Source organism: Aquila chrysaetos, chromosome 21 (assembly GCF_900496995.4).
Source record: "Aquila chrysaetos chrysaetos chromosome 21, bAquChr1.4, whole genome shotgun sequence".
NCBI lineage: Eukaryota > Metazoa > Chordata > Aves > Accipitriformes > Accipitridae > Aquila > Aquila chrysaetos.
Window position 1 is genome coordinate 23,717,501 of NC_044024.1, and position 21,572 is coordinate 23,739,072.

The 21,572-nt window shown below is 49.6% G+C and overlaps 1 protein-coding gene across 10 annotated transcripts; it reads left to right on the forward strand.

The window, feature by feature from the left end:
- Window positions 1–2,311: 2,311 nt before the first annotated feature.
- TMLHE (trimethyllysine hydroxylase, epsilon) lies at window positions 2,312–21,550 on the forward strand. 10 transcript variants are annotated; one of them, XM_029996835.2, is made up of 9 exons: window positions 2,312–2,383; window positions 2,730–2,968; window positions 8,828–9,017; window positions 10,512–10,688; window positions 11,455–11,734; window positions 12,875–12,994; window positions 16,181–16,417; window positions 17,139–17,277; window positions 18,475–21,550. In XM_029996835.2, the coding sequence occupies exons 3-9, from the start codon at window positions 8,837–8,839 to the stop codon at window positions 18,604–18,606; spliced, it is 1,266 nt and encodes a 421-aa protein (XP_029852695.1). In that variant the 5' UTR covers window positions 2,312–2,383; window positions 2,730–2,968; window positions 8,828–8,836; the 3' UTR covers window positions 18,607–21,550. The 10 variants fall into 10 exon arrangements, with proteins under 10 accessions (XP_029852695.1, XP_029852694.1, XP_040974984.1 ...); XM_029996834.2 differs by having other exon boundaries at window positions 2,314–2,354; XM_041119050.1 differs by lacking the exon at window positions 2,312–2,383 and adding an exon at window positions 2,402–2,418.
- Window positions 21,551–21,572: the final 22 nt, after the last annotated feature.

The following is a 21,572-nucleotide window of genomic DNA, read 5'->3' on the forward strand; positions in this document are numbered from 1 at the left end:
CGAGCACGAGGAGCACGGGGCCAGCCATCACCCGCAGCTGTTGCCTCCTCCAGGGAGCCGGCACAGGGGCACGCTCGCACCCCGGCAGCCCAGGAAAGGCCCGCGACAAATTCTCATGGAGGCCGAGATGCCTCTGCTGTGAGCTCACTGAGTGACTAACTTGTTTATCTCCCCTGGGAGCTGCACCGAGTTTTTGGGAAGCAGCAGATCCCCGCCAGCTCCTCTGCCTGTTCCAGGCGCCACCCCCACCCCTTTCCTGAAAAACACTCTCAGAAAACAGAAAGCTGTGGTGACACACCACCACGTCCCCTCGCTGCGAAGGCAATCACAGCAAGCGGCCATCCTGCCTCTTGCCAGACCAGTACACCCAGGAGTGCAATGGCAGGGAAACTGGCAGACAGGACTTCTCAGTTTCTACTCTACAGAACTCAAAAAGCCTGAATTTTGGAAAACCGGGCGTGGAAATTGGGGCACAGCAGAGATAGGGGAAAAGCGCTGGTTGCTTCGCTGGGGTGGTTTGTCCACACAGGTACCGGGGAGGCACAACTGAGACCTCATCCCGCCCCATCTCCAGCACATAGGATGGGGCAGCTGCCGGCCAGGGATGCGGCTCCCATCCCAGGCACCTCTGAGGACACCGGGGCTCAGGACGTGTCCGATGTGCCGGGTGGAAGCAGGGCTAGCCCGCTCTGGGAGGTTCTGCCATCCCCACTGCCTGCCAGCACAGTTTGTCCCCAGTTGACAGGGACAGCATCCCCAGACACCCTCCAGGCCAGAGAGCGACCTTAGAGCACCCGCGAGGAGGAGCAGGGTCTGGGGGGGCTTCTCCTCAGCACCACAGATGGGGCACAGACAACTGCTGATGGGACGAGCAGGGGGCTATCCAGTCCTCTACAAAAACATCACCTTTAAGCATGCGGCTGATGTGTTAAAGCCACCCACACCTAACCAAACCTCAGAGCTCCAGTGCCACCCTGTGTCACGCTGCCAGCCCCGCGTCCCCAGTGCCACCTGCCGCTGTCGGAGCCGGCTCTCTGGATCTGTACCCAAAGGCAACTCAGCACCACCATCCTGCCTTGAAAACGCTTGCTGCTAGAGAAAAACCCTGAAACACCCGAGATCAGAACTGCTGCCCTAAGGAACCCCGCGGTGTGTCCCCCACCCCGCTCAGGGCAAGGTGACCGGCAGGTCTAGCTGGGAGATGTCCCAGGGCACCATTTCAGGGCCGGGAACGCGGTCGCAGCGAGGCGCTGGGAGGGCGAAAGGGCCGGGGGGGGGGGGGGGTATGTGGGGGGGTGGCAGCCGCCATCGCCGGGACGAGGCGGCCCTCCAGCGGGCGGACCCGCTGCCCGCCTGGCTCCGCGCCTCCCCTCAGCCTCCCTCACACACGAGTCGGTGTGCCGGTGCATTTTATACCCCTAAAGGCCGTGTCTGCCCGTCCTCTCCCTCCCCTCCCCGCCCACGGCCGGTGCCGGCGGTTCCCGAAGGCTCGGCCCGGTCCCGCTCCTCGTTCCGCCTCATCCCTCCCTCAGCAGACAAGCCGAGGAGAAGCGGCGAGCCGGGACCGGGACAGGGGCTGCTTCCCCCGGCCGGCCCCGGTCCCAGCGGCCATCACCAACGTGGCGGCTCCCCGCCGCCGGCGCCTGTCCCAGCGCAGTGCGCATGCGTCACCCCTGCCCCACGCACACGCGACGTTCTAGGCTGCAGCGTGCCTCTCTATGGTCTCTCCCCCGCCAGGGCCGCTCTACGGTTAAAGAAATAAAGCGCCCCTTCGCGACGCTCATCGCACGCCCCGCCTGCTCCATGGCGGGAGCCTCTCCGGAGATAGTCTCCGTCCCCAGAGACTTTTCGCCCCTCCCGCCGTCTCCACGTTCTCAGGACCGCCAGGTGTCTATGGTGTGCGTGCGGCGCTCTATCTCTCTCCCCCCCCCCCCGTCAGATCTCGACGGTGCGTGCGGCGCTCTATCCACCCTTTCAGGTCTCTACGGTGCGGGTGGCGCTCTATACGACGGCCTCCCAGCTCTTTATAGCCGCCGAGGCCGCCTATCTGCCGCGTCTTCTGCCGCCGCCCGGTGCGGGCCGGGCCAGCTCTGCGGGGAGAGGGGCAGAGCACGGCCTACGCCGTCACGTCCCCCTCTCCCGCTCTCATCACCCTTTTTTGTACCCTCTCTATGGGTGCAGGCGCTCTACCCCCCCCCGCCGGTTGCTCTCTATGGCGGGCGGCGCTCTAGCCGAACGCACCCGCTTCTCGGTGGTGCGGCTCCGCCCCGGGGCGGCCCGCGGCGCCGCCGCCGCCGCTTGACGCCGCCTGAGGCGGCCCCGGCCCCGCCGCCGCTGCCCGGGCTTGGGGACCGGTAAAACCGCTCAGGAGGAGCCGCGGAGGGTCCGAGCTCGGGTGGGAGGGTGGGAGCTGCCGAGGTGGGTCGGGGCCTAAGGGGTGGAGGTGGAGGTCGCGGGGGGGGGGTGGTCCTCGCCTCAGCTCAACGGAGCGGTTGGAGCGGCCGGTTCCCGAACCGGGGCTGGCTGCTGGGGTCGGGTCTGGTACTCTCACAGGGTCTCGTCCTCTTCCCATCCCTCAGCCCGCCGTGCCGCTTAGCCGGGGAAGGGAGGTGGAGGTGCGGGGGCTGCTTTTGGGCTCGCCTCAGCTGGAGGGGAGCCAGGAGCTCAAAATGCAGTGTGTAACGTGGCTCTTTTTCTTTTTTTTTTTTTTTTTTTTTGGTCTTTAAAAGGTCAGCCTGACTGAAGAGCCTTTGGTTCCTCGGCTTCCTGAACTCCATGTAGCAGTAGATGCGTAAAACCTTTCCAGCAGCGTTTTTGGCCTGGTAGGTGCAGGGACCAGGAGAAGGAAGCAGGGAAGAGCTGTGACCGGCCAGCGGAGACCCTTTGTAATTCATTCAACGTCCCAAGCCCGGCTGAAGCCTCGCTCCATCTTTTCCTCCACCTCGGCCCCGTGCTCGCACCGTCCCAGGTAACGTTAGCTGACCCGGAGTTCAGGCAGGGATTAAGATGTCGGATCCCACTAGTCTGTGAATGAAAGCTTGCAGCCAAGGGCAGCTTGCGGGCAGAGCTGTTTTCTCTCCTTCCCTGATAAAAGGCAACCCCTCCCTGCCTGGGAGAGCTGCCTGGCCCCTCTCTGCCAAGGCAGGACCCAGAGTGGGTGAATGAAGTGATTTAATAACAGGAGTTTACTGCAATAAGTGTCCCTGTGGGGGATATACCACAAGGGCTGGCTGCTTTGCTGGAAAAAAGAATTAGAGCTTGTTTCTCTTAAGCTGTGCAGCCTGAAAAGGCTTTGCTTGAGAGAGATGAAGAAACTGGAAACAGGAGACTGCAATAAGGTTGTGGGAAGGGGGGTCTGGAGTCAGGTGGTTGGTGTTAAACATGGGGTGAGCAGATAATTACCTTTACTTCTAGGAAAATGAAGTAGCTGTGAAGCTGGCAGTGTCTGGGATGTCTTTATTAGCTCCTTAATTTAATTGAAATCCCTTGCGGGGAAGGGCTGGAAGGGGAATCTGATTCCTGACAGCGGAGATCTAATATAGTTGTCTGCTGCAGTCGGTGGGAGGAGGGCAGGAGCCTTTCTCAGCAGGGGACAGCTGATCTGCCTTTTGTTTCTTTTGTAATTAATAGGTAAGCTAGCTCAGCTTGGGCTGTTAAAGGTTTAACTCTGCTGGCAATTGAGTGTCTGTGTTAAAGAGATGCCTGCCATCCCAGGGGACCTGGCCTGCCACAGGGGTTTGTCACCTGGGTTAGTGTACTTCGATCACCTGCCTCTGGCACAGCCCTCTCAAGGCAGCAGCTCTGTCTCAGCCTTTGCGGCGCTCCTCTTTTTATCTGTGTTCCCTTCATAAGGGTTACTTTTGCTCAAGCAGTGTCACTGTGTGGTGTTTGGGTACGTCTTCCAAAGCTGATAGAAATGTCAGATTAAATACGTGTAGCCAAGAGGCCAGCGGGATGTGAACCCTGTCTGAGACTTGCAGACAATTTCTCGGGCTGCCTTCAAAAACGATTTATTTTCTCTTTCTTTCTCTTTTTGAAGTGTAAGGCCTGCTGTCCTTCTGAAGCTTTCCTGTTTCTTATGGATCAGATACCTTTGCTTTAGCCAGGTGCTTCTAGCAATGAAAAAGGATGCGTGAGTGTAAGCAACTGAATGTTTGGAAGTGCTTAATGAAAAACACAAATTTTTTTCAGATGCCAAATGAGCTTGAAAAACAGGCTGGACATGCTGTCACAGAGTGAGGAAACAGGTCTGTTCTCAGCACCAGCAGTTAGGGCATCAGAGCAGCTTCCCTAATGCCACTGTGTTCTTGGAAGGTTTTGGCTAAAAGCTGGCTAAAGACCACAGATTTGTGTGGTTTCTCCTTCCATCTATGTTTTCATTGCTGAAACTATTTGGTTACTTGTTTTTCCAGCTCAGTATTTTTCTTTGCTCAAAATGGGAACTGTGGCGCTTTATCAAAGAGCTTAAAAACCAGTATTAGTTACTTCAGATGCTGCTTGTGTCAGCAGTGAGACAAACTGCTGAAGGGCTGGGCGGGAAGTCTCCTGGACAGACAAGCCCCTCATGAGGCCCAGTCTTCCTTCCTCCTCCTTTCACAGCATCTCTCTTGTCTTTTCTCTCAAGAGACTTATGGTAATTCCTCAAATCACAATATATTTGAGTTTTCTGCATTTCCCTCCAGTACCTGCAGCTCTGTTCCTCCTGTTCACCCTGTTGCTTCTAGCGTGGGCTCTGTGCATGCTCCTGTTTTTCATCCACCACGTGGTGGACTTTTGGATAGGAAGATATTCACATGTAATGTCTGCATGGGACTTTGTCTCGCTTCAGCAGAGGGGCAGACTTGGTAATTGAACATCTCTCCCTTCTCAAAGTCCACTTGCATTTATGAGCAGGGTAGTTTACTGTCTTTTTCCTCCTGCCCTTTCTTTTTGAATTTCAAGGGAAATTTTGTCTTGAAATATCTCAGCTGCTGCATTTCACTGCTGCCCAGGTGAGCTGCGTGTGGTCTGGACTATGTAAAGGTGAGAAGCATAAAGGTGAGGTAAACAGGAGGACTGGGGGAAAGAGCTAGCTGTTCACATAACTAATTCCAGCCAGGAGAGAGCTGTTAGCTCTGATTAAACAAACACAAAGGCAAAATGTAAATCCTCTGTAATCATATAGGTTTTTCTGTTTTCAAGTCCTCTTACTTTTAGTATCTCTTGGAAAGATTTAATTTAAGGCTTCTCTGTGAGCTGTTTGTGGTGTCTGCTTCCAGCAAGAACAACAGAGAAGCAAGAGGTCTCATTGATTAGATTAAATATCTGGGTCACTTACCATTACCTGTGTTTATTCTCTGGTAAGTTTTGATATTGGAAGAGGATGAGATAAAAGGAACGTGTGCAGAAAGAGATAACTATGGCTGGAGCTGCTCCAGGCAGAGGCCACTTTTTCTAAATGGATTTGTAGATGAGCTTTTCCTATCAGTCTTGGGTCCTGTGTGAGGAGATACCAGCATGTGCAAACAGGCTTGCTTCTTTCCCCCCGCCCCTGTTAGGTTAGTGGATATCCTTGATACCCAAAAGCCAAACTGGACAGAGTTTTCCCTCCTGGGTGTCTTTCTCAAAGAGTAGTCTTAAGCTATGTGAGTCATAATGCTTGGTTCAAGGAGTTAAGTCATTTCTTTAAGCTTTGTAAAGCCAATAAACATCATAGTCAACTCCTGGTTTTCTATAGCTGCAGATTTTCGTCACTTAGTTATTAAGTTTGCGTATGAAATTTGACTAATTCTTTTGCCTTATACTAAATTTTCAAAGCTGGTGGGGGAGGGAAAGCATTCTCCCAGAACTTAGCATTGGCATTTCTACAAAACCTGATATTCTCTCTGGCTGGCTGGAGACTACCAAAGGGAAAAGTAAGTATTGTTGTGCGTCTTCAGATGCCTGGTAACTCTGGCTCAGGCTATGTAAGTTCTCTGGTGCCCCAGTTTCTGTCTGTAGTGAGAATGCTGGAGTCTTCCAGCATGTTGCAGCTCTGTCAGCATCTGTAAAGAGTTTCACGGGCTTTGCAGCAGTGTTTGAAGTGCAAGGTCAGTTGTATTAGCAGAGTTCTTGGTTACTGCAGGTGTCAGGCAGCAAGCAAGGAGCTCCCAGTGCCTCCCCCCAGCTATGTGGAATGAAACATCAGCTTCTGATCTGTTTCTGTTTAATATCTTTATCAACGATCTGGAGGAGGGGATCGAGTGCACCCTCAGTGAGTTTGCAGAGGACACCAGGTTGGGCAGGAGTGTTGATCTGCTTGATCCCTCTGCAGGGGGATCGATGGGCCCAGGCCAGTTTTACGGGGTTCAACAAGGCTCAGTGCCGGGTCCTGTGCTTGGGACACAACAACCCCATGCAACGCTACAGGCTTGGGGAAGAGAGAGCGGCTGGAAAGCTGCCCGGTGGAAAAGGACCTGGGGGTGTTGGTCGACAGGCGGCTGAAGATGAGCCAGCAGTGTGCCCAGGTGGCCAAGAAGGCCAACGGCATCCTGGCCTGTATCAGAAATCGTGTGGCCAGCAGGACTAGGGCAGGGATTGTCCCCCTGTACTCAGCACTGGTGAGGCCGCACCTCGAGTCCTGTGTTCAGTTTTGGGCCCCTCGCTACAAGACAGACATTGAGGTGCTGGAGCATGTCCAGAGAAGGGCAATGAAGCCGGTGGAGGGTCTAGAGCACAAGTCTTATGAGGAGCGGCTGAGGGAACCGGGGTTGTTCAGCCTGGAGAAAAGGAGGCTGAGGGGAGACCTTATCGCTCTCTACAACCACCTGAAAGGAGGTTGTACCGAGGTGGGGGTCGGTCTCTTCTCCCAAGCAACAAGTGACAGGACAAGGGGAAATGGCCTCAAGTTGCGCCAGGGGAGGTTTAGATTGGATATTAGGAAAAATTTCTTCACTGAAAGGGTTGTCAAGCATTGGAACAGGCTGCCCAGGGAAGTGGTGGAGTCACCATCCCTGGAGATAATTAAAAGACGAGTAGATGTGGCACTTAGGGACATGGTTTAGTGGTGGACTTGGCAGTGTTAGGTTAATGGTTGGACTGGATCTTAAAGGTCTTCTCCAACCTAAAGGATTCTATGATTCTATGACTTGCAGGACAGCCCAATTCCCTGCAGCCTGCTGAGGAGCGAGTACTGCATTTTAGCAGCTGCAGAAATGAGAAACTTCTGAGTTGAAATCTTTCTGTAGTGCTAAAGCTGTCAGTGACTTGGGCACAGACTGTGGTTAAGAACCTTGCAAAACTCGATGGCTGAAAAGTGTGCATCTTAATTTCAAACCATGTTCTCTTTATAAAAATGTTTCCACTTTTTTTTTTTTTTCCCCCCTAGAGCTGGCTGTCTGTATTTTATTTTTTTCTTGCTTAGCAAGTTGTCTGGGAACATGGCACCTCTGTTGATTTTACTGTTATTACCAATTTTTGAGATCTCTGTACTGAGTCAACTATGAAGTGGAGAAGCTGGTTGGACAGCCAGAGCACCAGTGCCTGTACTCTTCAGATAAGAAAATGAAGGAAAATTAGAAGTCTAGGATAAGAAATGCTTTCCAAGTCTGTGTCTTATCCAGTGATACCACATTTCTATGCACTTTGGACAAAAGTGCTGTTAAAATCTTGCTGGGTTTAGACCTGACTTCCAGAAATTAATAAACGTGACAGGGCGTTTAGACCGTGGCCTGATATCTTAGAACTTAAGGGTTTTGCCCTTGTTCTTTGTATTGAAGAGAGAAATCGCCTTCTAATCTCTAGCCTAAAATTAACCACAGTTGGTTTCTCTTCCATGCTAGCTGTATCCTTCAGCAGACATAGAGATCTTCCTCCTCCTCACTGTTTTGCATACTTTTTCTAGAACTGACCTAATTAGTGGATTCCTCTAGTTCTTGGTTCTCTAACCAAGGTCACTTTTCTCTACTTCCCTGATCACTGTTGTTCTGTCCAGGAATGGTGAATTCAAACCAGGAAGGCTGGAGGGGGGACAAGACCTGCAGCAGATGAGGCTTTGCCAGTATTTTGCACAAGAGCATTGAACACACAGCTGTCACTTCTGGAATTACTTGGCCTGATAAATCCTAGGATCTCATTTGTTTCTTCTCAGGACTATTTTCTGCTGTGGTTTATGGTGGTCACAAAATAAGACAAACACCCTTGTCTCTCCTCCTTCTGTTTCCAGCTCATGAGCGCAGTTTGGATTAGCTTGTTTGTTTAAAAAATTCATTGACTCCCTAACAGTTAATTCCCTGTTGCTTCCATTACATGCAGCTTTTGAGGGCAGCCAGTTTTCACATGTGACTTCATGGTCTTTCTCTAGGGTGTTGGTGCTATCTGCAAAAGTATCTACTGCAGCTGGTCTAAACAAGGGTAAAGCACCCAATTTTGTGGAGATTGCTGCATATGTGTGTTGTTAACAATAAGCACGGATTGTAGGTGCTGGAAAAAGCTTGGCAGTGTGCCTGATTGTGTTGTCACTGGGAGAGTGCAAAAGTGACACTGGTACTTGGACTTGGCAGTGAAGGCGTTTAATACGAGACTCTCCAAATTCTGTGTTTAGTTATTTTTCATGTCCAAATGGTGCCTGGGAGGTAGGTGACACTCCTCTCTGGCCAGGCTGCCAGTCATCGTGCCCACTTTTTTTCTTCCTCCTCAATGGACTAGTTCTCACTTGCCTCTTTTGTCAGTAAATTACAGTTGTGGAGGATGATACCAGCTTTCTCAGAAGTGCTCAGGGTGCCTGGCATAAAAGCGTAGAGATCGAGACTGGGATGTGATGCAGTAGCACAGCCGAGTCACCTTGTTCTTTCTCCTCCCTCTCTCCTAGCTGCTCAGGATGTGGTGCAGAAGGCTGGCGTGTCTGTTCAAGGTGCCATGCCGGCTGAGTGGAAGCACTAGACATCGCTCAGCGTGGCTGCCCCGTGACAGAAGGACCATCCTCGCTGCTGCGGCTCGCTGGCATCACACGGCCCCAGAGTCCCTCAAGTGCGCCTGGCAGTTACACGGTGACCATCTAGGTAGGTGTGTTGGGTGTGTGTGTGTACCTGCTTTTGAGTCTGTTTGGGGAGAGGAGTGAGATTTTCCTGACCTCGTTCCCCAGGAGTGATTTTTTTTTTTTTTTTTTTTTTTTTTTTTTCTTCTGAAATGGCCTGCATTAGAGGGATGCACGCTGGAGTCTGTTTCATGTTCCCTTTCGGAATTCCCAAAGGCAGGATGGAGCAGGTTTGTCTGCTGGCAATAAGTCTTTTATGATAAACGAGGCAATGCTAAATCAGAAATCAAATCGAGGGATTCCTGAACGATAACTGCATCTAAGCCTTGCTCCGTCAGTCACTTGTTTTCTTTGTAATGCTTGGGGCTCTGACTTCCAAGTGGGATGGCTGGTTTGGTGTGTGCCCTGCTCTCCTGCCCCCACTTGTGCAGGTTTTCCTTAAACCACTGATGCATGAAATGCAGTTGTTGGAGCAGGTTTGCAAGCAGTCTGTCTGTCTGTGTGGCTGGATGGCATGAGCAGCAGGAGGCAGGGGAGGCATAAAAGCCTTTTTGATGCAAAACGTACCTCGCTGTGAGACTGCTGAAAGAAGCCGCAAGGAGAGTGTGTCTTAATGTGAAGTAACAGCAGCAAGCCAGTTATAAATGCTGTCTAATGCTGACTTTTGTCCTTTTGTTTTTGGAGGTGACTTGGTAACTGAGGCACATGTTTCCCCATGGCCTGTTTGGTTTGGTCCAGTGTTTTTCTGCCTGGGTGATGTCCCCTGAGGCTAGTTAGATGTTGGTGCTCTGAGTTACTTGCAAGCAAAGGGAATTGCTCGGTGCTTTATCCAACACAGTGGCCCCAAGGAAGGATATTACTGTTTTCCCACTGCAAAGTGACCTCAGGTGCTTGGATTTCAATACTGAGTAGGGCTAGAGCACGAAGGGCTCTCCTGTTGCCTCTCCTGGCTCTGACCCCCTTCTGAAGGGCTTTGAGTATTCCTAAGCTGTCCCAGGATGGAACAAGGACGAGAGGCATTATTGTAATGCTAAATGGGTATCAAAGCTTTGCATCAAGGTCTTGGTGTTGTCTGTAATGTTTGTATAGTTCGGATGTTGTGATTATTTGGTTGACTCTGACCTGTATTCCTGTGGTGGGGTTTACAACCTTGTTATGTACAGCAATTGCTGTACAGCTCTGAATTTCCTACTTGTTGAAGAGAGATGATAGATGTAAGTATGTGACCAGCGTTTTTGTTAGCCATGCTCCTTCCTGTTGCAGGATGAGATTGCCTGTAGACTTGGAGAGAAGGGAGACCATGGTGAGATCACTGATGGCCAGGCCTCCTGTGAAGATATTCTTCCTGGTCTTCATCATGTGACAAGCTAGCTTAATTTACCTAGAGATGCTAAGTCTAATAGCCTCTGCATCCCCTATAAGTGGGATCATAGCTTATGGGCTCTCAGCTTTGGTTCTTGGCTTTGTTTTTTCTCGCTGTTCACACCAGTGCATCATTTGAGCCTGTCCTTCTTTGCAGAGCTCAGGTATGCGAACACGTTGATGCGCTTCGATTTCGTCTGGCTGCGGGACCACTGCCGCTCAGCTTCCTGCTACAATGCCAAGACGAACCAGCGCAGCTTGGACACAGCTAGCGTGGACCTGGGAATCAAACCCAAGGCTGTCCGAGTGGATGAGACCACGCTCTTCCTCACGTGTAAGTAGCAAAGTGACTGGACCCTGTGTGTTTTACGGGCCACCAGCCCTGCTTGGAGGGAGCCTTGTTGATGGATCCCACTCTTAGGTTTGCTGGGAGAGGGCAGCCTTATCTCTAAATCAGTAGCTGTTTTGGGAAGAGATTTAGCTGTAAGCCAATTTTAAACACTGCTCTTCTGAGCAGCACTTACTGTAAACATGCCTCAGTCTTAAATTTGTGTCTGTTTTTCTTCCCCCTCCCCCCCCCAGCCCTTTTTGGGTAGAGATGTGTGTATCTTCAGTGTCTGTGTATTTTATTGGTTTGTTTGAACACAGCAGCAATGCAGATAGTGAACAGATCAGTCGAGAAATGGTTGGTTTTCTTTTCCTTACCCTGTCCTGTTTGAGCTCGTATCCCTGATGAGAATTCACATTTTCTGTCTTTTCTCCTCAGCTTCCCAGCTGCTTTCTTCCTTTTGTTGTAGCTTACCTTTATTTATGGGCTTGTCTTCAGTGCTTTACTTCTCCTTGGAGTCCTGTCAATAGAGAACAAAACCACTGAAGTTGAAACACTTTGCTCTGAATTTGGAGTTGTTGCAGTAACAATAATGCTTTTAGGTCCTGTGGCCTTAGCCAGATAATATTTTGGATGGCTTCAGGGTGCAAAGAGTCTGTCACCAGACAAAATTAAAAGGGTGAGGACTGTCCTAGACTGGTAGTTGCACTGACCGCTATCTCGGGCTGTTCAGTGCGCTTGTGGTGACTGTGACTCTTCTCCCTTGTCAAAGGGCCGGATGGGCACGTGACGCGGTATGGGCTGGAGTGGCTGGTGAAGAACAGCTACGAGGGGCAGAAGCAGCAGGTCATGCACCCGCGGATTCTCTGGAATGCAGAAATCTACCGCCAAGCCCAGGTCCCATCCGTTGACTGCCGGAGTTTCCTGGAGACAGATGAGGGACTGAAAGAGTTCCTGCAAAACTTCTTGTTATACGGAATTGCTTTTGTAGAGAATGTCACTCCCACCAAAGAGGACACAGAAATCTTAGCGGAAAGGGTCAGCTTAATCAGGTAACTAGGACTGCCCTGGGAAGGCCACTGACAGCTTTGTAGAGGAGCCGTGAAGTGTAGACTGTTATTTTTGTTTGGAAAGGTGCTGCCGCCTTATCCTGTATATTGTGCAGTGTGGCCTGGTTTGCAGACAAAAGGTCTGGGTCTTCTACAGCCTCTGGCCGCTCCACTTGAACTGATGGAGATGGAGTATTGCAGTGTGGGATCTGACCTCTTTTTAAGGCAGAGCCTGGAGTTGCTAGGTTATGGAGCTGCCTCGGGAGCATACGGTGACTTTTGTGATAGTGGGACTGTGCACAGAGAGGAGTGACTGAAGGAAGTAGCCTGTCTGGGAAGACTAGAGCTTTGCAAGGAGAGACATTTCCTGTTATGACTTGAAAGGTTAGGAGTGCAGCCCTGGCCCTGGGAGCCAGGGAGATCAAAAACAATTTGTAGCTCTCGCTAAAGAAAAATATTGAGAAATGTTTCTTCTGTGTTTGTTTAAAACACACCAACAGCATGGCAAGCCAGGGTTTGAGTTTCAAGTTTTATCCAAGCTACAGAAACAGTTTAACTTGCCTTGGGCCATTGGAAGAGGAGAGATTTCTTTTAATGAATAACCACACCAAATAGAAATGAGGGGCTCCAAGGAATATCCACCCAACTTTTTTCTTCAGGTACCCTCGCCCTGTAGCCCCTGAGTACTGTTTGTCCTTGCCTCCTGTCTGTTCCCTTCCGTGTACGTTGTAGAGGGGAGGTGGGTGATAATGCAGCATCTTAAGAAGAAGAAATGGGATTATTAGGTAACCCTGCAGTGGGTACAAGCAAGGGCTAGCTGCACTCTGGCAACTCCTCCTGTCAGTCAGTGGCTTCCTTGATTTGACTGGAGCTGATGTTTGGTATGGCAGGAAGATCTGTTTGTGGAGGGGAAGCAAGACTCAATGTTGTCAGTCTTCTCAGAAAGGAAAGAGAGAAATTGAATACTAGAGGAGGCATAAGAAGCACCATCTCTTGACAATGTGAATTTTGTTAAGTTGTTCTGCTTTTAATTTACTCTGTACATAGGATGGAGGGAAGTAACCTCAAATGCAAGAGAGGATCTGCTTTACCACGACACTGATCCCCACAGCACTTTGTGGTAACTGCCCACCTCTTTTGCAGGGAGACCATTTACGGTAGAATGTGGTACTTTACCTCTGACTTTTCTCGGGGAGACACCGCCTACACCAAGCTGGCTCTGGATCGTCACACTGACACAACCTACTTCCAGGAGCCCTGCGGGTAAGTGCTTTTGCTGGTTCACAGACACACAGTGCAGAAGGCAGGAGTGATTTGCAGTCATGACGTTTCTAGCAGCACGGGCTTCATTGTCTCTCCACTGCTGCTGATGGGATGTACTTCTAGTCACACAGCAGTTCTGGGTCCTGTCTGATACCTGTGGGGTGGGGTAGTCAGTAGACCAGTTTTTCCTATGCTTGAAACTTCTGGGCCTTCCAGAGTGCAGGCAGTGAAGGACTTAGCTGTTAGATAGCTGGCTGCTGCTTGGTATTGCTGTGGTTCAAGTAGTCTTTGCAGTGACAAAGAAGGCTCAGCGCTGCAGTCGTTTCTGTGCTACCCTGAAGCTTATCTGACAGTCTCTTCTGAAATCACCCTTCTCTGTCTCTGAAGTGACACATATCATTCAGCCTCTCAGAAATGAGCAGTTGATTTGTCTTTTGAGTACATCTGGCAAGGCTCAGCTCCTCCTGCAGCAAGTGACCCTTATCAGCTGTTGTACAGAGTTGCTGCAAAAGTTTGCTTTGACTTAATCCTGCTGACCTGGGGCAAGCCCTCCTCGCCCACATCAGCCCTGTCTCTTTTGCTGGCTGAGCTCTGTTAGCGGTAGCCTCGGGGGAAGGAGGGAGAACAGCTTGCCTTGGCACAGCCTGCAGTAGCTGTCTCTGCCCTCCCAAGCTGTGTGAGTGGTAACTGACGTACGTGCTGTGCTCACGTATGCTCTGTGCAGTCGCTCTGCTTCAGTTCAAACAGGTTAGGGTTTGCATTTTGGCAGTGATGCAGCCCTGTAGGCAGTCAGAAGCCAGGCTTCCCCAGCCCTTCGAAGTTCACACCTGTCTGTGCTTTTAAAAGGAGTTTGCAGCTACAGCATTGTTTCCCAAATGCTAGTTTGTAAACTGCTTTTCTGATATAGCCTCTGGGCTGTGAGTTTTATACACAGCTGGAGAAGCAAAGGCAGCAGCAAAGGCAGCAGCCCTGATCATGGTTCACAGTGAAGTGCAAGAGACTTAGGCTTAATTTCTAGCTTAATTTTTTTTTTGGTCTGCTTTCATCTCAATCAAGAGGGGAATCATCGGGAAATGGCCTGAGGGAGAATGGATGGAAGTACTGTGATCTCTTATGGAACTAGGGCTGCAAAGAGAAGTCATCCAGTCCACACCTCCTGCCCTAGGGCAGGATTAGCTCTTCCCAAGTGAGGCTGTTAACTTGCTAAACATCTTAATGGGAAAGGTCCGTGGTGCAGAGCTGTAAAAGCAGAGGAGGACTAAGGGGTGAGATCTGTTGGCTGCATGTGGATTTTTCAGAGCAGCTCTTCAGACCCGGAGAGGTAGAGTTACCCAAGTGGCACCCTGAGCACTGTTGTCTGGGCCCAGTCAGGCAGGAGGCTTTTGGGTGGTAGCGTTTGTTTTGAAGCAGCTCGGTGTCAGGAGCAAAATAAATGGATTTTGTGCTCTGTGGAGCTAGAATTATATGTGTAAAGCATAGGTCCTACCACACACTTCAAGCCACATCTGGTTGATTTCCCTGTTTTCAGTGAACAGCTGATTGCAGAACCCATGTGCTTTCATGACCTGCACAGTGTTACCTGCTTGGCTGACTTGTTTTAGGAGCTTACAAAATCTTCCCCAAAATAAAATAAAAAAAGTAATTAGTAATCAGAACTTCAGCCTACAAAAGAGATTTGATTAAACTGCTGGGTGCCAGAATTATAGAGCTCATTAGCTATTTTTATACCTTTCTTTTCTACTTGAAAGGTTTCCCTTCAGGTAGGTGTATTCTCATCTGCAGCCAGCTGGAGTATCTCAAGCAATGACAGCATGGGCTAAATTAGTAGGGCTAACCATTAATGCTTGCAATTCTGCAAAACCATAGTTGTGCAGGAAGAACATGAATTTCTGGCTTTCCTGGCCCCCATCTCTGCCAGAAATCCCTTCTTCCCAGGCTGTTTCAGACTTGCTTCCAAAACACTTGAAACAGTCTTTGACCTGCTTCTAAATGAAATGAGGTGTTTTTCAAGAAAGATGTGTTCATTTGAATGTCTGCTTTCCCTCACTGCTTTGGCTGAAATCAGCCAAATCTGACAGTTCTCAAGTTAAATTATTGCAAAGGGTAGAGGATAGAAACTCCCCAAGCTATGGGAAAGACTGCAGCGTTATCTCACTCATCAGGTAGCAAAGAGCCTGCCCTCGGAAGAGGCGTCGTCAGTGCCCTGAGCTGCAGGGGGGGTTGTTGCCTTTGAGGCACAGAGTGTCCTTTGCTCCAGCGCTTGTGGGCTGACTTTGTAAAACTACCCTGAAACTGTTGTGGGTAGAAAGGTGGTTGGAGCACCCAGGTGAAAAGGTGCTGGTGAGAGAGGAGCTGGGAGGTCCTCCCACATCACTTGCTGTGGCTTAAGAGGCCCTGAAGGGAGAAGGTAAAGGCTTTCCCCAAAGGTCACAGTTAATTTTCTAATGAGTGAAGTTGATGCACTGAAAATTGGGAGTAGGTGGCTCGAGGCAGCTCCTGGGTATTTGTTCCTAACCGTACAATGACTACCTTGCTTGGATGAAGGAAAAGAGAAGCTTCAGAGGAGTAATAGAAGGACAAAAGCTGAGCTAGATGGCTTCCTACTAGGGAGGGGTTGTCCCTGTAGGCGAGCTGCTCACTGGGGACTCCTGCTCCAGGCTTTCCAAAGGGTCTTTAGTGTGTTGCCTTGAGGGACTTCTGACTCCTTGTGGGAGACCATGATGTACATGCCTTTGAGTGACAGTCACCCTGGACTCCCCTTGCAGTTCCTAGAGACCTCAGCAGTACAACCAGCATTTCTTTAACTGTCCTCATGTTCCGAGATGTTCTGGGGAAGTTAGTTTTATGCTTTTGAACCTCTGCATCCTGCTGCCTGGATGGCCTTTGGGTGACACAGGCCTGATCCTACACCACTTGAAGTCCCCCAGACTCATGTAATTTGATTTGGGAGGCAGCGCAGCCAGTTAGCCTTCTCAGAAAGCAAAATGTGTGAGATTAGGCCTGAAGAAATGGTGGGTACAGCCATTTCTTGCTGGTCTGTCTCCATTCCCTGGCAGGTCTTAGTGAAATGAGAAGGGTGGTGCATACATGTACATCTGACTGGGTCTGTGGGGAACGCTTTCTGACCACGGGACAGGCAGCCAAAAGGTCTTTTCTCTTGTGCTCTGGATTCTCTCACTCATGCAGCATCCAAGTGTTTCACTGCCTGAAGCATGAGGGCACGGGCGGGCGGACGCTGCTGGTGGATGGTTTCTACGCGGCAGAGCAGGTTCTCCGGCAAGCCCCTGATCAATTCGAGCTGCTCAGCAAGGTGCCATTGAAGCATGAGTATGTTGAGAACGTGGGAGACTGTCACAACCACATGATCGGAGTTGGGCCGGTTCTCAATGTCTATCCCTGGAACAATGAGCTTTATCTTATCAGGTAACACCAACGTGAGGCCTCTTGCTTATGGGGAGGAGAGGGAATTGTGGCAGATGGTAGTGGTTTTCCAGAAGACATTATAACCTGAAAACCAACGTATGTTTGAGGGGCAGGGGTGAAACCACAGAAACACCCTGCGTTTCCTCCTGGGCTGTGCATTGTTGCTTTAGAGGAAGTGTCAGAACCACCAATACAAAGATGGGTGTCAATGCTGAGCTTTGGTTTTTCACTCCTGTCATCCTCCCTTCAGCTCCGTTCCCTCATCTCACTTCATTTGAGAAGCAGTAGAATTCAGCCCTTGTCTGAAAAAGCCTCTAGAAACTAGCCTGGCATACAGGGAACAGGGAGAGCACAGGCTGGTCCCCTTCCAGAGGAAATTTGGGCTGCTTTCTGAAACTCCAGCTTGGCTTAGTGCAGGAGGCTGTCCAGCACTGCTTTGCACTTTTATTCTGAACAACCCTCAGTCTTGCCCATTGCTGTGGCGCATCCTTCCATGGAAAGCCGGCAAGAACAGTTTTACACTTGACAGTAAACTCCTCCTTACTCCCAGTGTTGTGTATTCCCCTGAAAGTCCTGCACTTGCAGCATATCCTCCCTAGTCATTTCTGTAGCCTCCCTTAAATACTGACTAATCCTACAAGCTCGTGAGGTTCCCTTTAGAAATACCTGGCTGTGCTTGTGGAGCCATGCGGGCAGTCTCTTATCTCTTCTTCACTTCTAGATACAATAACTATGATCGTGCTGTCATCAACACTGTGCCTTACGATGTTGTGCATCGCTGGTACGCTGCTCACCGCACACTCACCGCAGAGCTCAGGAGACCAGAAAATGAACTGTGGGTCAAACTGAAGCCGGGCAAGGTAGGACTTCGTGTTGGGAGGCTCGTGTCTGTTTGGTACAGGGAGGGTGCAAGGAGCAGGGTGCTCCTTTGGATGTGCAGTCTTGTTGTCGCTAAGGTAAATGCTTCAGGCAAGCTCCATATGCTGCAGTTTTCCTCTTTACAGCTGTTTTAAGGTGCCCTGTATTACAGTACTGGCATCTGTTGTGTGTGTGTTCCTACTGTCCGGAAAGAATACAAGCTTCCAGATACGGCAGAAATGTTTAATTCAAACTCTGCCTCAGAGGAAAGTTAGTCCTGATCCTGACTGAGGGAGAGGAGGAAGATCTTTCTAGTCACTGAAATGAGGACCCTCAGAAGCAGAGAGGCTGGGAAACACTTAATGTTCAGCCTCTAACTTCTTCCAGAAGAAAATTTCATTTTGATGGAAATGTAAAGGTGTGAGAAGCTGAATTTAGTTCTCTTCTGAGGTTATTTTTAAATCTTTACATTGCCAGAGAATCACAGGAGACCTAGGCTTTCCTCACTGTCCCAGAAAGGGCTAAGGTGCCTTAGCACACCTTGGTACTGAACGGAAAAAGCTCTGCCCTGTGTTTGAAAGGCTGATGCTGGGTGCAGCTTTGGAGGAGCTTGAAGAGCTAGAGCCACAGTTGTAGACTTGAAGGTATTACAGTGCATGGCTTCTTCCTTCGACTGTGCCTGCTTGAAGTGCTTTTGTTCCTACAGGGTCTAGGTTCAGCCTGAGCCCAAGGGCCCAAAAATGAAAGGGTCCAGCAGGGAAGATGAGCATATCAGAGCCCCTACACCTCTCTGTTCCCAAGGATGCCTGGGGGGGAAGTGACACCATAGAGGCAGGAGATGGCCAGTTTCTGTTGCTGTTGAACTATTGCCCAACCTCTCCAGTAGACAAGCAAAGAAACAGCCCAGAACGTATTTCTGTGCTTTGCTAGCTGTCACGTTTTAACTTGTAGTTAGCAGCAGAGCAGGACTGCTGGCTTCAGGTAAAACAGCTGTGCTAGATCACATGAAGCATCTGGCTATAGTCTCATGTGCTGTCTCTGACAGTGTTGAACAGGAACGGTCGTGCCTACCGTGGCATACCCTTACTTGCTATTCCAGTCTCTAGGGATCTCTGGCTCCAGGACCTGTCCTGTCAGAGGATCCTGACCTGGCTGTGGTGGTTGCCCTTCTTTTGATGGCCTTTTCTCTTTGCCTGCAGGCACTGTTTGTAGATAACTGGCGTGTCCTGCACGGACGGGAAGCATTCACGGGGTACCGCCAGCTCTGTGGCTGCTACCTGACGAGAGATGATGTGCTGAACACCGCACGCTTGCTGGGACTCCAAGCTTAGCCCAGACCATCCTCTGCGGAGAGGCAGTCAGACCTCCAGCACCACCGTGCTGCTGTGTCACCACGCCGAAGATGTTGCACATACCTCAGACACCTCCACCCTCTTGAAGCAGTTCTTGGTGCCTGCTCAGGAGAGAGAGCAGGTGGAAGCCAAAGGTTATGGGAGCTTTATGGGACCGTATTCTGTCTTTGAGCATGGTCAGCTCTTGCTGTCTGTGCACCCAGCCTGGTCTTTCCAGCCAGCCAGTCTGTCTCAGCTCTGATGAGTGAGGGTTAATCACACCACGGGAAGTGCTCCCAGCACCTATTGACGTGATGTGCTCCTCCAGTCAAGTGCCTTCAGGATCTGAAATCTTTGCATTTTTCCCTGTTGTTCAGCCTTTTTGTCAGCTGGCAGTTCTAGGGTGTTTTTAGCAGAGCAGAATGGAAATATCTGGGGTCTTGTCTCACCCCAGGCTGGACTTTATGCCTTCTAGAGAAAATGAAAGTCTGTGGTCCCTATTTGATGAAAATGCCACTACTCAAACTGAGGGCTGTTGGCATATTTCAGTGACTTCTTCCTTCTTAAACATACTACATATCCCTGTAACAGTCACTGATACAAGCCATGCTGCTCGAGAGATGGCCTGGAAAGAGAACCTGGTACAGTTAGGGTATTTCTGAAAAGGCTTGGGTTAGAAAGAAAGGAGGAAGTAGCAAGATCTGCATGTTGAGAAGGAGAGATGACTGTGTTAGACGAGGGATGTACTTCTCACGTTTCCTTGACTTACAGTAATGTAATGCTTGTGTTCTTTCTGCCTGTTGCACTGTGCTTGTATCAAGGGCAAAGGCTCAGCAGCTACAGTATTTGCTGACTAATTTCCCACTGTGCCTGCTCTTTCATCTTTTCTGAAGAAGGAATTTTTGTTAGGTCATCATTACACTGGCTGATGGATGAGGCTGACCATTGGTTTGGTTTTTTGGTTTTGGTTGGTTTTTTTTCATCACATTCTTCTGCATATGAAGGTAATGAAAACCGAGGTGCCTTTCAGCTCCTGGTAGCTGGGAGGGTAAATTGGAGTCTGGCACATTGAAGGGCCACAGTATAAGGAACAAAAGCAAATCCCATCTTTATTAGAAACATTGGAATTTTAGAACCAAGAGAAGATTTTAGGATTTGTTTTATTTTTCATTCTTCCTTATATTTGGAGGTGTTCACTCTGCTCTGGCTAGACCTTAAAACAGGGCTGGTCCCTTTCACTCCTGGCTTTCCTGTGCAAGCAAGATGCTCTTGTGTCCAAGGTACAAGTGGAGCACAGATGCATCTGTGCTAAACTTGCTACCCTCATTTATTCTAAATACTGAATATATAGATCCTGGTCTTAAGAGACACTCTTGAAAGCTTCTCTTCATGTGGACGGAGCTACCTGATGCAGTCTTTTTGCAGTATTTCCCGTCTGCGGTGAGCCACTACTGCAGTCATCAGGAGTTGAAAGGGGTTTCTGAGTGAAGGCTTGGCAGGAAGCTGTTGATCAGAGGATATGTGAGGAAGTGAAACGTCAGCAATGGTGGCAGGTAATACAAGCTTGAAGTGAGCTGACTTCTGTCAGGTATGTCTCCCAGGGCCTGTGAACAGCAGCCTCGGACACAGGCAGGAACTTGAATTTTCCTCTAGGCTGAGCCAGTGAATTCCTTGAGCAGCCTGCAGCATACATTCTGTTACCTTCTTTATCAGGCATTTTGTTCATAGGTTTTCCTTAGATGCCAGTTACACCAGCATGACTTAGATCTGAAATTTTACAAATCTTCGTTAATCGTGTTGAAATAGCAAACCACAGCAGTTACGTACACTGTCCCTCACGCAGCCCAGCTCCAATGCTCCGGGGTTGGCTTCTGGGTGAAACCGTGGCCTGGAGCATGGGGGAAGAGGTGACAAAAGCCAATCTCTGTGTTAGTTGACAAAGGAGGGGACAAAGGACCCTGATCAGTATTTGAAACCCTTGAGCAGTGGAGCCCTCTTTCAAATTATTTGAGGGTATCAAGGGTTCCTGAGTTCTTTTTGCCTCCCTGTGCCCCCAGGATATGAGGGAAAGAGCTTGGGTGGAAACCTTCCCTTAGTCAATGAGATCAGCTTTACCTTCCGTTGCTCAGGTGACCTCTGTCTTTTATCAGCTGCAAGCTGAAAATCTGCCACTACCCTGAGCTGCAGCATGCAGGACTATGGCTAGCACAAGGGAGAACTGACCAAAGTGTTTTGATGACAGATTGTTGTGACATAGGTGCCTTTCTGACAAGGAATGTGGTGACTGTACCTCTGCATCCTGCTGTGGCTGCTGCTGCCAAGGGCTGTGGTCTTCAGACACCAACCTCCTCTTATGAGCCAACTCCAAGCCAACAGGCTCCTCAAGATGATTGTGTAATCTGTTGTGGGGAAAATTGTTCATGATGAATGTAGAAGAAACACATTTCCTCATAGGTACTACTCAAATTAATTAGCCACCCTAACAATAAAATGTGGAGTGGAGAGAGCTTTGTTTAAATCTGGTGCTTTGCCTCTCCCTACTTCCCAAGAGGGCTAAATTCTTCCTAAGTAGCTTGTGAGCATCAAAACTTTATTTGAAGGGACAGGACTTCTTGGCAGTTGCCATCTGTCTCATGTGGGCGTTTGTTGTGCCATGTTACAGAACAGGTTCTGTTTGCTGTAATGATACTGGATCAGGTTTTGTAATCAAGCTTTTTCAATTCTTTCAGCCAATAAATGAACTGCTTCCTTCTCCTTCCCCCTATGCTGGTGAGCCAATGTATGTGTTTAAGACGTTTTCCAAAACTAAGAAATCAAGTCTTCAAATAAATGATTTATAAAGTGGTCAGCTTAACAAAATATATATTTCAAGCAATCACAAACTTGAAAATAAGTCTGTATTACCCATCGAATGTGGAATAAACATGAGGAGCAGTAAAACCAATGCAGCGCCGTTGAGTTGTTCA

Excerpts from the sequence above, each read along its gene's own strand:
- TMLHE (XM_029996835.2), top strand. The coding sequence starts at position 8,837 with ATGTGGTGCAGAAGGCTGGCGTGTCTGTTCAAGGTGCCATGCCGGCTG. Across the intron at positions 9,018-10,511 it reads GTTACACGGTGACCATCTAG|AGCTCAGGTATGCGAACACG; the intron begins GTAGGTGTGTTG and ends CCTTCTTTGCAG. Across the intron at positions 17,278-18,474 it reads TCAAACTGAAGCCGGGCAAG|GCACTGTTTGTAGATAACTG; the intron begins GTAGGACTTCGT and ends CTTTGCCTGCAG.